This window comes from Mauremys reevesii, linkage group 4 (genome assembly GCF_016161935.1).
Source record: "Mauremys reevesii isolate NIE-2019 linkage group 4, ASM1616193v1, whole genome shotgun sequence".
In the NCBI taxonomy this organism is placed as follows: Eukaryota; Metazoa; Chordata; order Testudines; family Geoemydidae; genus Mauremys; species Mauremys reevesii.
In genome coordinates, this window is record NC_052626.1 from 102,758,354 (window position 1) to 102,772,192 (window position 13,839).

Genomic DNA, 13,839 nt, shown 5'->3' on the forward strand with positions numbered 1-13,839 from the left:
CAATGCATTATATAACAAAGCAACTAAAGTCATGGCACTGTCATTTCTTCTCCTTATCAACACTTAGTGGTGGTTTTATTGCCAAAAAAAAAAAAAAAGTCATCCCCATCCACTGTGAAGGAAAACATTCTATGGGGGGGAAGTCAGTATTTCTCTCTATTTATAAGACTATCGATAAGGTTTGTCAGTTTTATTTTCTGATATTTTACAGATCATTAACCACAGGCACATACTAAAGCTTATACTTATAGCATAGCAGAAAAATGAACTATGATAAAACTATTAGATCCAAGAAAGAAATATGTACCATTGTAAGTATGTGTGAAGTAGATATGATGTAAAAATAAAACATTCATTTTTATGATTATTTAAAAATGGAGATAGTTACCGTTTCCTCTAAACAATTTTTAAATATATAGTGAATTTACTGCTGAACATAAATCATAAGCTCTGTAATTTATTAATTGTACCTTAAAGGAATACTTGCGGTTTATGTGATCTTCAGGTCCAACAGGAGATATTACATAACTAGGCAATGGTATGCTACCCAAAACAGTTTCTTCTCTGCTGTCTATTGAATGAAAGAAAAATCATTTGATTCAAAATTATTCAGGGCACTTCTTCAACAGGTGTAAACAAACATATTCCCTAACACAGTGGTTCTCAATCAGGTGTACACATACTCCTGAGGACACGCAGAGGTCTTCCACACCATACATCAACTCATCTAGATCAGTGTTTCTCAACCTGGGGCACACAACCCCCCAGAAGGGTCACAAGTGCAGGGCTGGCATTAGGAGGAGGCAAGCAAGGAAATTGCCCAGGGCCCCGCAAAACTATATTATATGCTTCAGCCCCAGGTGGTGGGCTCGGGCTTGAGCACTGGGTGGTGGGGCTTGGGCTGCAGACTCCTGAAAGGAGTACAGTAGTTGGGAAAGGTTGAGATCCGCTGCCCTAACATATACCAATAACAGTACCAACAAGTGGAGAAAACAAGTGCTTATTATATGAAGTAATGCTACCAGAATTCTTCCAGCCAACCAAACTTTTCCCCTTATTTTTTAGTCGGAAGAATAAAATTCCAGAACAAAGCTCCTGATGATGTCCCTTTAGTGACCAAAGGGCAGAAACATGGGAAAGTGGAAAAGAAGGCCACCAAGGTGACAATGAATTAAAGAGGGACAAAGCAGAGAGACGGTCCCTGTTCAGCTTTCCTTTAAAACCTACTGAGGCAACAAGGGCCCACTGTCTCCACTTAAGACTCCCCTCTAGATCCATTCCTAGTAAGGCCCCCATTCATGGGGACTGGCCATCCATGTTGTCCTGTTTTTTCTTCCTTCCTGCCTTTTTACTCACTCATGTGTGTAATGTTCTCAGATCAATATATAGTAAACATTCTTAGATTTGTTTTTAAGGCCAGAATAGACCATTTTGATAATCTAAAACAATTTCACTCAGTGATTCTTACATCTAGCCAAATAAGATTTGTTTTCAAGGCCAGAATAGACCATTTTGATAATCTAAAACAATTTCACTCAATGATTCTTACATCTAGCCAAATAATTACTATAGTTACAGAACATTCATTATTACTGGCACTACACAGAGGAACAATAGTCATAAATATGAATAAATAATACTTTGCACTTCTATAAAACCTTCCAAATATTTCAAAGCACTTTACAAACAATGTACTTAATCTCAACATCCATGTGAGTTAGGGAAGTACTATCCCCATTCGATTCAAAAACAAACTAAGGAGGAGAGAAGTTGTGTGACTTACCAAAGATCATACAAAAAACCTATTGGTTAAAGACTGGAGCGAGAGTCAGGAATCATGGGTTCTAATCCAGACTTTGCCACTGATTGTCTGGCTTTTGGCAAGTCACAATCTCATTCTTTTTCCAGCTGTACAAATTCTTACTTTCCTATATCACAGGGGTGTTATGTTTATTCATGTTGGAAATGGGCTTGGAACATGTAAAGTGCTATAAAAATACAAAGCAACATCATCTATTGTCTACATCACTGCTCGAAACACACATCTCTGGACTACCCATATCTTAACCATAATTTATATTCCAATAAGTGTGACAAACCAATACAAGCAAGCAAGCAAACAGTAATGTTGCTTTCTGATGAGGGTTTGAGTCACAATTTAATGTTAAACAATTGTTTGAAGGGTAAACAGCAGTGTAAAAGTTTAACAGTTTTTTGAGCTCTAAAGAGTTCTGAGGAGCAAATTAGAACATTTTTCACAATGCCTCAGTTTCATGAAAACTCTCAAAACCACTACATTGTCTACTCACCTTTGTAATAAAACAAACAATAATCAGACAGCACAAACCATCGTCTTTTCCATAATCTCATTCCAGAGCTATCCTGCAAAAGCAAGGAATGTAATATAATTTCTTTCAGTTCAAATAAAAACTCATATAGTGTCTGTTTTATTATCTAATTCCGACAGTGCTCTACTAATTAACAGATTACCACAGATATCCCAAAATACAATATTAATAATTACAAAAATAAATATTTTACTTGTGCTTGGAGAAACATTATGCAATGATAGAATCATCAAGGCTAATATCTAGTTACAGGATAAATCTTCCCTATGCTATCCAGGACAATTTTCAAAAGATTTATTTTTATTCTCTAAGTAATCTAAAATCTGAAGGGTACATGGATTGCACAGTATGGGTAGCTACCATGTATTTTCCACACAGATCTATCAGGTAATTAGGATAATTAATTGTGTATCAGGAAGTGATACTCATTCCAAGGATTGCTCCTTGACAGAGATGAGTATCAGCATATAAGCAGAGTGAAATGGGAAAACTTAGTGGAACAGCACAGAAAAGCATAAAAAACTGTAAATAAATCAAGAGACAAAATTCATAGAAAACACAAAAAGGCTAAGACACACTTCCTAGAAGATTTTGTCACTAATCTTCAAGGTAACTTAAAAAATCTATTTAGAATACACTATAGCCTATGAGACCTGAAGCAGTTGACAAGATTTTAAACAGAGTATGTTTTATCAGCTATAGCACAGAGATTTGAAAAGCAATTACAATTTAATTTTTTGTATGAAATAATTAATGTTTTAGGAAAGAAAGGGGTTTTGAACATTGTCAATACATTTTAGGATGAATTGACACTTCTTAACCATGTGTGGATTGTTGATTTAAGATAAGATTTTATAAGTTAAAAAGAACAAAACGGTCAGTTCCATACTGGAACAAAAGGAAAAGGCCTTTATGATCTGGACTGTTGGGGCCTGTCTCGCCCACTGCAGCTGCTACTGGGCATTGGGGGTGCTACCGGAGCCAGTATACTAGCTCCCCTTTGCTGGTAGTGGAATGTGAGGAACATGGGTTGATACAGTTTATTACCTAGAGAGGTTAGCCATCAAGGGCTCCCATCCTCGCCGCCTTTTAATCTAACTGATAGATCTCCAGTGATGGTGGGGGCTAGGCTGATCAGCAGTGTAGGGTATGGAAGGGAATTTGTTCATATGGCAAAACTGGCAAACTGCTGTGTGGATTTTTTTCACTTACTATGACATCCAGGAGGTCTTGTTCTGGAGAATTTAGGTTACAAATGCTGCAACGCTGGCAGATTCCAGTGTGACTGGTGGGTTAAAAAAGATCTGACTAAAGTCCCTGTAACCTAGAGTGGGCTGCTCAGGCAACAGTCCTGGTATGGTAATACATGATGAGAGGGCTGGCCTCTGTCTCGCTCAACTTGTGGCTCCCTTTATCTTATCCCTCCTACTTCTACAGTGGAGGATGGGAAGGAGTCAGGACTCTGGCTTTGAGTCAGAATCCATTGGCAGTCCTTTATAATCACACTCAGATTTATGAACAGTAGGGTCATCGGTGCCAGTTGAGAGCCACACTGGAATAACCCTGCCATGTAGTGTGCAGTGGTTACCAGAGTTAGGTAGCAGTTTAAAATAAAGTTGTGGCTTCCACATTTAAACCATACTATAGCGTTTCTCTCATTTTTTCCATGTTCAAATCAAACCTCTATTGAAAGCTTCAGTGCCTGACTTTTAGCGGTGCTAAGCAAGCAAACTCTCTCCTGAAGTCAATGGGAGTGTCAGGTGTTCCACAAAATTGAAATTCTGGCCCTTCAGTTCTTTTACTGTTATCTAAAAAGCTTTCATAGCTATCTGATATATTCTGTTGCACATTCTGCAATACTAAGAGAGAAATATATAATCTCTCACACACCTGTTTGTGTAGCCAGCCTCTCACCACAACAGGAACATTAGGGTTCCTCTTGATAGACTGGTCCCTCTTTCCAAAGCTGTGAACTTTATTGCCAGATTTTAAAACCTGAAAAGAAGCACATTACAATAGTACTAAACATACTGTACTAGAGTCACATCACTCAGACTACAAATAACTGAGGCATCGTTTCATATTTTTTACACAGTAATGAAATAGTTCTAGCACTCTTCAAAGGCACACATGTATTGGCAATAGTATTTAATTAAGTAACTAGTTGAGGAAAGTCAGCTTCCCATTATCATCGACATATCAGTACTAAATGCTGTTCCAATTTCATCTGAATCATAACAATGTTGGTGTCCAACTTTTCCAACTTAAAAACTGAGCAACTGGGCAACAAAATGGCAGATGAAATTCAGTGTTGATAAACGCAAAATAATGCACATTGGAAAACATAATCCCACTGATACATGCAAAGCAGTGGGGTCTAAATTAGCTGTTACCACTCAAGAAAGATCTTGGAGTCACTGTGAACAGTTTTCTGAAAACATCTGCTCAATGTGCAGTGGCAGTCAATAATGTTAACAATGTTAGGAACCATTAGGAAAGGGATAGATAAACAGAAAATATCATAATGCCATAAATCCATGGTACACCTTGTACCTTGAACATTGTGCAGTTCTGATCACCCCGTCTAAAAAAAAAAGATACATTAGAATTGGAAAAAGTACAGAAGGGCAACAAAACTATTAGGGGTATGGAACAGATTCCATATGAGGAGAGATTTAAAAAGACTGGGACTGTTCAGCATAGAAAAAAGACGACTAAGGGGGGATATAATAGAGGTTTATAATATCATTAATGGTGTGGAGAAAGTGAAGAAGGAAACTGTTATTTACCCCTTCGCAACACATGAAACAGGGGTCACCCAATGAAATTAGTAGACAGCAAGTTATGTTTGACAGGTTATGTTGTATGTTCCCTGCAAACACAAGGAAATACTGCTTCATACAACACACAGTCAACCTGAAGAATTAAATTGCCAGGGGACGTGAAGGCCAAAAATATAACTGGGTTAAAAAAAGAATTAGATAAGTTCATGGAGGACTGGTCCATCAACGTCTATTAGCCAAGATGGTTAGGGATGTAACCCCATGCTCTGGGTGTCCCTAAACCTCTGATTGTCAGAAGCTGGGGCTGGATGATAGGGAATGGATCACTCAATAATTGCCTTGTTCTGTTCATTCCCTCTGAAGCACCTGGCACCGGTCACCATTGGAAGACAGAATACTGGGCTAGATGGACCATTGCTCTGATCCAGTATAGCCATTCTTATGTTCTTCTGACGGTATAATATGATACTTAGTGTCTTATCTTTACATTAATTTGGAATGCCCTAACGTTTGTCCAGAGATTCTCATTGCTGCTCAGTACTGCCCAAGTGATCCTTGGGAAGGGGGAAGACAATGTTTGTTTAGGAGATAGCCAAAAATGTCCACTTCTGAGTCTGTGGAGGAGCAGGAGTGATTGAACTACTAGGGATGCATGGAATAATTAAGTCTAGCTCTGAGTAAGAGTGGAAATGAGCTTCTGTGAAGATCTTGGACGTCCTGTTGTCCCCCCTCCTCCTGAAGACAAGTAGATTATTGGAAGCAAAAGGTTCCACAAGGGAGAGGATCCCGATGATAAGTAAGAATCTCTGTGGGGCAAAGCAAACGTGAGGTAAAAAGGACTTAGAGTAAAGAGGACCTCAGTAAATCTTATTGGAGGAGCACAAGAAGCAGAAGAGATTCCACCCAACCAATTCGCCCAGCTCTGCACCAGAGCCCATGCTGCTGCACTGAGGTAAATGCTGCACCTGGTAGGCTGCCAAGATCATGCAGGCTCATCTCATCTCTAGGATGCAGACAGAACTGTAGTAGAATTCCTCATGGGGCAAAGAGAAAGACTGAAGGATGTTGTAAGGTGATGTTGGACATCATTTACTGGCAAACTGGAGAAGGGGGTGAGAAAAGTCTCCTTCCCACCTAATAACAGAGTTCTACACACCAAAGTTATTTATATTAGGTAAACTGTTAAGTCTGTCAATTTTGGCAGTGTCAATAGTTGTCTCTACCATAATCAACAAAAGCAAAATTTAAAAAATTAAATGGCATTTTAAAAAATCATAATAAGGAAGTTGTTAAATAAATATAAACACATGTGACAGACCCAAACCAGTGGGGTACAGGAGTCTGGTCCTATTAGTATACAGGAAGTGGGCGGGCGAAGCCCACGGGGCAGGGGCCCAATAAAAAAGTCCACGGGGCCCGGGGTGGAAGGTGGGCGGGGCGTGCCCTCTCGCAGGACCCGGTCGACGCAGGCCTGAGCACTGGGCAGTAAAGCGGCCTTCACCTCCTGAAGTACGCGCCGGGGAGTACGAGGGCTGGAGAGCCCCATGCGCTGAGCGAGCATCAGGGGATCCAGCCAGTCTCCCCGGTCGTAGTCCAGGAGGTCTCCGACCCTGGTGACTCCTGCCAAGACCAGCCTCTGGCACACCGTGGGGGACTCCGCCACCTGCACACGGAGCTGGGGGTTGTGTAGCAGGGGCTCCGCGAGGAGATCAACCCCCATGGTGGCCACCACGGACCTGGTCGTTGAAAAGAGCTTCCAGGTCCAGAGGAGGTCTTGGTAGAAGACTGGCAGGTGGAGAGGTCTCACGGAAGACCTCTCGGATGGAGATAAAAGAGCTGCCAGTCGTATCGGAGCCCTCGGAAGCAGCGGAGGAAGGCGTGCGCCAATACGCTCCATGCCGGACTACCCGCACCATACAGGAGCCTCTGCAGGGCCTGGAGGCGGAAGACGCGGACCTGAGTGCGCAGGCACTTCAGGCCCTGCCCACCCCCTCCTCCAGGGGCAGGTGGAGGACCCCTGCAGAGACCCAGTGCGTTCCTGGCCAGAAGAACTCCAGAACCGCCGTCCGGAGGTTGGCCAGGAAATCCGGGGCCGGGACCAGGGTGTTGAGCCGGTACCAGAGGACAGGACTAATTGATTCAGCACCAGCGCCCTCCCCCGGAGAGATAGGCACCGGAGTAGTCCTGTCCATTTCCGGAGCCGCGCCCTCACCCCGCCCTCTAAACCATGCCAGTTCTCCAGCGGAGATGGATGCATGGCAGAAAGGTAAACGCCAAGATAGAGCAGCGGACTCGCGCTCCACCGGATGGCCTGAAGCGCGGGTGGGAGGGAGCTCACCTGCCACCCGTCCCCGACCACCAGGCCAGAGCTCTTGATCCAGTTGACCTGGGCAGAGGAGGCCGCCGAATAAATGGCCTGGCAAGCCTCCACCCGCGCCAAGTCGCCCGGGTCCTGGACCACGAGGAGCACATCGTCGGCGTACGCCGACAGGACCAGCCGCAGCTCCGGCTCCCGGAGCACCAACCCCATCAGCCTCCGACGGACGAGACAGAGGAAGGGCTCAATCGCCAGAGCGTACAGCTGACCCGAGAGGGGACACCCCTGCCGTACTCCTCGCCTGAAGCTGACCGGCTCGGTCAGGGTCCAGTTGAGCCTGACCAGACACTCCGCGGAAGCGTACAGTACCTGGAGAAAACCCACAAACTGGGGTCTGAAGCCAAACGCTTGCAGAGTGCCCAGGAGATACCCGTGGTCCACCCTGTCGAATGCCTTCTCCGGATCCAGGGACAAGAGGGTGAACGACAGACCATCCCTGCACCCTAATTCCAGAAGGTCCCGGACCAGATACAAGTTATCAAAGATCGTGCGGCCCGGGACGGTGTAGGTCTGATCCAGGTGGACCACGTCCGCCAGCACGGACCCTAGCCGCATCGAGATGGCCTTCGCAACGATTTTGTAGTCCGTGCTGAGGAGCGAGATGGGACGCCAATTCCGTAAATCGCGGAGGTCCCCCCTCTTCGGCAATAAAGCGAGCACGGCTCGCCTGCACGAGAGAGGGAGGACCCCGCCCCACAAAAACTCAGCCCAGACGGTGACTAGGTCTGGGCCGAGGATGTCCCAGAACACGCGGTAGAACTCCACGGTCAGCCCGTCCATGCCTGGAGATTTATTGGTGGGCATGCAACGGAGGGCTTCCGAGAACTCGGCCAGAGTGAGAGGCAGCTCTAGCCGGTCCCGGTCGCCTGCGCTGACCGTCGGGAGTCCGTCCCAGAGCACTCTGCAAGCGTCAGGATCAGTCGGATCCGGGGAGAAAAGAGCCGCATAGAAGGCCCTGGCCCTCCCGCATATCTCCGCCGGATCCGTGAGGGGGGTGCCGTCCTCTGCCAGGAGGCAGGTGACGTGCTTTTTGGCCCCCCTCCTTTTCTCCAGGGCGTAGAAGAAGCAGGAGCCGCGATCCATCTCCCGAAGGAGGCGGATGCGGCATCGAACAAAGGCACCCCGGGCTCGATGATCCTCGAGGGCCCGGAGCTCCTCCCGCTTCTCCCGGCACGCTCCGCAGAGGGATGGATCCTTGGGGCTGGCGGCCAGACGCCTCTCCAGCTTCAAAACCTCCCGTTCCAACTGCTTTATCGCTGCATCCCTCCGTCGGCTGGCGCCCCGGGTGTAGTCGTGGCAGAAGAGCCGGGCGCGCACCTTTCCCAGGTCCCACCATCGCCGCGCCGAGGGAAAGGCGCGCCTCTGCCCTCGCCAGGCCAGAGGGACCACGGGGTAGCTGCAGGGCTAGGGTAGGACAATCAGGGCCACAGAGGGAAATGAGTGGGGCAGACAAATGTGGCAAAGGAGAGGGGGCCAAGGCCAAGGGGGTGGGGGTGGGGGGTGCTCCCACAGGCTTTTGTGCAAAAAGTCAATGTAGCTGGCTGTTGCTGCAGGCCCAAATGGTGGAGGTGGGCGTGGCAAGGCAGGTGAGCAGCTCAGTCCCAGAGACAGGAGGCCGAAGCAGAAGGAAAACAGCCAGCGGGGGTGGTGGAGGAGGCAACGATGGTGGTGGGGGCGAAGGGGGACACGGATGGACCGGGGGCAGGCTCCACGCCACACCCCCGGTGTCCCAACAGACACAGTCCAAACCCCCACCACAAGAGCACAGTCTGAAAAATACTCAGTCCTTTAGTGCCCCCTCCACGGTGGTCTTCAGAGTCTCCACGTGGTCCTCCAGCAGCAGGCAGTCCTCTACTTCTCCTCCTCCTCCTCCTCGGGGCTCCAGCAGCTCCCCAGCAGCAAACACAGCAGCTCCAGCAGCTCCAGGCGGTGGTCTGGTGGCCAGGCAGGAGGGACCCCACTCAGAAGATGGTGGTGGTGGCGTCCTCAGCAACAAGGGCTGGAGCTGGGGTCCCTCACTCCCCTCCTCTGGGGAGCAGGCCAGCAGCCCCCCCCCCAAGGGGCTGTGGGTGGAGTAACAGCAACAACTGAGGTGGTGGGGGGGAATCTACTAGCCAGCCAGCAAGCAGATAGCAGAGAAAGGGGGTGGGTGGTGGTGTCTAGCCCAACCAGGGGAGCAGCCGGAGCAGCAGCAACAGCAGCAGCGAGGGCCCAGCAGGAACAGCAACAGCAGCAGCAGCCCTCTCCCTCCTACCCTCTACAGCAGAGAAGTCGAAGGAAGAGCTTCTAGCCACTGGAGACAGAGGTTTCTGTTCTCTAAGTGACCAGAGCAGGGGCTGCATTAGAGTAATCAGGAACCTGCTAGAACCAATTAAGGCAAACAGGCTGATTAGAACACCTGCAGCCAATCAAGGCAGGCTAATCAGGGCACCTGGGTTTAAAAAGGAGCTCACTCCAGTCAGGCGGGGAGGAGCCAGAGGAGAGGAAGTGTGTGTGAGGAGCTGGGAGCAAGAGGCACAAGAAGCTGAGAGGGTGAGGGTGTGCTGCTGGAGGACTAAGGAGTACAAGCGTTATCAGACACCAGGAGGAAGGTCCTGTGGTGAGGATAAAGAAGGTGTTTGGAGGAGGCCATGGGGAAGTAGCCCAGGGAGTTGTAGCTGTCATGCAGCTGTTACAAGAGGCACTATAGACAGCTGCAATCCACAGGGCCCTGGGCTGGAACCCAGAGTAGAGGGCGGGCCCGGGTTCCCCCCAAACCTCCCAACTCCTGATCAGACACAGGAGGAGTTGATCCAGACTGTGGGGAAGATCACTGAGGTGAGCAAATCTGCCAATAAGCGCAGGACCCACCAAGGTAGAGGAGGAACTTTGTCACACATGTAAGTATTCACAACTGTGACTGAAAGAATTTACCATGTACCTCAAGTGGACATTTAAGCTTACTATTTTAAGATGAAAAATCCATCTATTAGTATACTTTTATTGTTAACACGTTTGGCTTTAAATGTAATACTAATGACTGCCATATGACAACATGTGCATTGGTCTAGTAACCTGTAACTGCATTATCACACTCTGGATCTAAAAAGTGTTTTTGAGTTTTTCATTAAATGACTTACTTATCCCCAGTAATCAGCCAAGAAAAATAATACAACAGAACTCAAGTTTTCAGCTGATGACACATCAACAAAGAGGTTAACTCACTAAGCATTCTTTACAATCAATTTGGCGAAACCCTTTCTTCTTTGACTTAGATTAGCGATACTCAGACTGAGGTTTGTGAGCCACAAATGGCTCTTTAGTGTGTAAATGAAACAATGAATTCACAATATTGTGGCTCTTTTGGGTAATGTTGATAGCTAATTTTGGTCCTGAACCACTGAGGTATGAATATCACTGACTTAGATACTTAACAGATTTTACACCTTCCCAATGAAGAAGGTTTGAGAAGTGAAAAGGCCACAGACAAATTTAAGGCTTCATTTATATTTCTTATCTAGCTCTTCTATTATTTTTGCTTCCTTACAGCCATTTCCCCCTCCCCTTCATCTTCTATTTTTTAAATTTACTGTAGTCTTGGAGATGCAACTAAAGTAAGTTTGGCTTTACTAAAGTAAAGCACAGGTATATTTTGTGCCATATTCTGTTGATTTTTTTCTATTATTTTTGTAATCTAAATGTTCCAAATATAGTAGTGGTGCAAGCACTAATGATACATGAGGCTAAAGTGGAGAAGTGCCTAAGATAAAGGAAGAGGGAAGTGATGATAACTAAAGGGAAATTAAGTGGAAGACCAAGTTAATATTTCCACTGTTTTGCAGGTGATTTTGAAGTGCTTTGGACAATCATATGACCTGTGGGAATACCAGTATTACTTACACATACTTCCACTCCTTAGGAACCTCTCAAACTCTGCATTTCATCTCATCAATAATTTTCAAATACTCACCTAAAATTGTCATCTACTTTGGGGCTTCTGAGCTGTCCAAAGCTTATTTAGTTATTCTAGTTTTTTTCCCAATTTTGCATGGGTGGAAGATATTTTAATATCGTCATTCCCAGGAAAATCATTATTAGACTTCCAGGGTGAAATCCTGGCTTCACTGAATTCAGTAACAAAATTCCCCTTGACTTCAAGGGATCCACGATTTTACCACTAGACCAACTTATACGACTTTTGTCTTACCTTGGAGCCAGGTTTTGTATCTACAGTGGATGTAGTTAGTGCAATAGATGTTTCACTGACCATGCTTGAGGGTCTTTGGTTTACTTGTTGCTTGGACATGTGTGAATTCTGCCTAGAAAAGAAAGAAAGTATTTTTAAAACACATTGTTTTAAATAATCAGCTTTTGCTTTTTTATATATATACACACACACTTAAAGGATCAATTGGAACACCCATTATTTTAAGTCTTTTCTAAAAAGATATTGCCAATGGTATTCAGTGGTTCATACTTTTTTGTTACCAATAAAGAATTAACAGTACACTATTCCACACACTGTAACATTTTTCTAATGTCTGTAAAAAGGACCTGAAATATACATAGATAATCATTAGCTAACCATTAACCACATATATTACATATACACTTCCAGGCAAAGCAAGTATGTAAGTAACCTATTCCTTTCAGGGTAAAAAGACAAACACATTAAAGACACAATCAGGTCAAGACTAGAAAACATGGAATCATCATGGTTTAAAAGGAAATTCTATTTTAATTTTCTAAAGACAGAATTACTGGTGCAAGTGCTCAAGCATAATCTCTGCTGTGCTAGACTAGAAAATGGCAAAACAAGATCATCTAGTCCTTCAATATCTAACGATACTAGAAGCATAAAATGATACTCTACACAGTGAATGACATGGGATTTTTCTAACAAATTATAAAGATTGCTTTGCTGGTGAAAAGTGTTATGTCAAAGCTAAGGATTATTTTTCTAACATTGTTCTCAAATGTTTTAACATGAGAAATATTTTGCTTTCACAATGCTGTCAAGCTCAGTGAATGCCTGTGCTAAATATAGTTACATTATATATTGGTTCTACAAATTAGACGACCTGGAGATTAGTCTAAAAGGTATACCTGACTTGAGGATGAGGATTTCACTGTAAAGGTGTTACACAAACACACAGAAAGACAATCTAAAAAGAGAAAAGAGCTTCTTGTTCACTAAAATGTATCATGATCAGCAAGAAATCCATGGCACCCGCCTCAACAGGTATAATTCTTTTCAATTTACTATGGCATGTCATATGTTCAAGCTGAAGCAGCTAAAGCAGGAGGGGAATAGCTAATTTTATTCAACTGGAGAGAAAGAGAACTCAAAGAAAGTATGCAGATAGTAACAGATAAGTTGAAGGAAAAATATCAACAAAATATTTGATAAATATATTATTTTAGTCTGGAAAATTAAAAGTTATCCTCAAAGGGTGCATATTAAAATTCTGTGGAATTTTCTCAGCAAAACGTTACTTCAGACTTGATTGTCATACTGCCTGTATTTCATTAAGAAGCTGAAAGTCTAAGTGCTATGCTTTCATAGGCCCCAGTGCTGCAAGTTGTTTCACAAGGGCAGAGCCCTATGCCCACACAGAATCATACAATCTGATTAATAAAATTAAGGGTCAGATCTTCTGCATTACCTAGAGAGAGAAGATGACTAATATTTATAACGTATCATTGAATGCAATGGACATGTCCCTAAAGGACAAAACAAAAAGCCAACACCTTACAGGAGGAATTCCTTACAGATATTTATCACCAAACCTATTCCTCATAAGAAATGTACACTTCTTACTCTGCACAACAGCCATATACCAATCCAAGACGAGCACACTCAGCTACTTCTATTAGATTTGGTCCAATGGTTTACTCTGTGTGTAGAAGCCAAATGATCTATTTTCATAGCTTTACCTTCAGTAAACAAAAGTAAGATATTTCAAATGCACAAATATGTCCGCCTTTGCTTTATGAAAAAAATCTTCACACTTTTATCCCAACAGCATTCACAATACACCTTTGGCTGAGTGCACTTCTTTTTCAGGAAAATGCCCAGCTTGTTGTGTCATCCATTTAACTAAGCTGTGGTTGTACTCTATTGCCACTAATCGGCTAAATACAACGTCTTTCCTGTTTAAATTCATCTTAACTTGGTACCTGTGATCTAGCCAAAATATCAACTTTGACAACAAGCATTTAGCTTGATGAAAGCATGAACATGAGGCTGAGCAGCCAGAGATAATATAGAACATTTTTTCTTGCTGGTGCAAGCAAGAGAATATTCATATTAATGTATGCACTAAGGTTACACCTTTAAGGTCTATGTCAC

The 13,839-nt window shown here is 44.3% G+C and overlaps 1 protein-coding gene across 12 annotated transcripts in view; it reads right to left on the minus strand.

Annotated features, from left to right (window-relative positions):
- The window catches only part of PLEKHA7 (pleckstrin homology domain containing A7), a 310,525-nt gene that overhangs the window by 106,806 nt on the left and 189,880 nt on the right, over positions 1 to 13,839 (minus strand). For 11 of the 12 annotated variants that reach the window (XM_039533620.1, XM_039533619.1, XM_039533618.1 and 8 more), the window contains 4 exons: positions 11,695 to 11,806; positions 4,239 to 4,343; positions 2,310 to 2,382; positions 471 to 571 (listed from right to left, as the gene is read on the minus strand). In XM_039533620.1, coding sequence (XP_039389554.1) covers positions 471 to 571; positions 2,310 to 2,382; positions 4,239 to 4,343; positions 11,695 to 11,806 — 391 coding nt within the window. Of the gene's footprint in view, positions 1 to 470; positions 572 to 2,309; positions 2,383 to 4,238; positions 4,344 to 9,762; positions 9,806 to 11,694; positions 11,807 to 13,839 lie in introns of those variants that run through there. The other variant, XM_039533628.1, reaches the window with a different exon arrangement.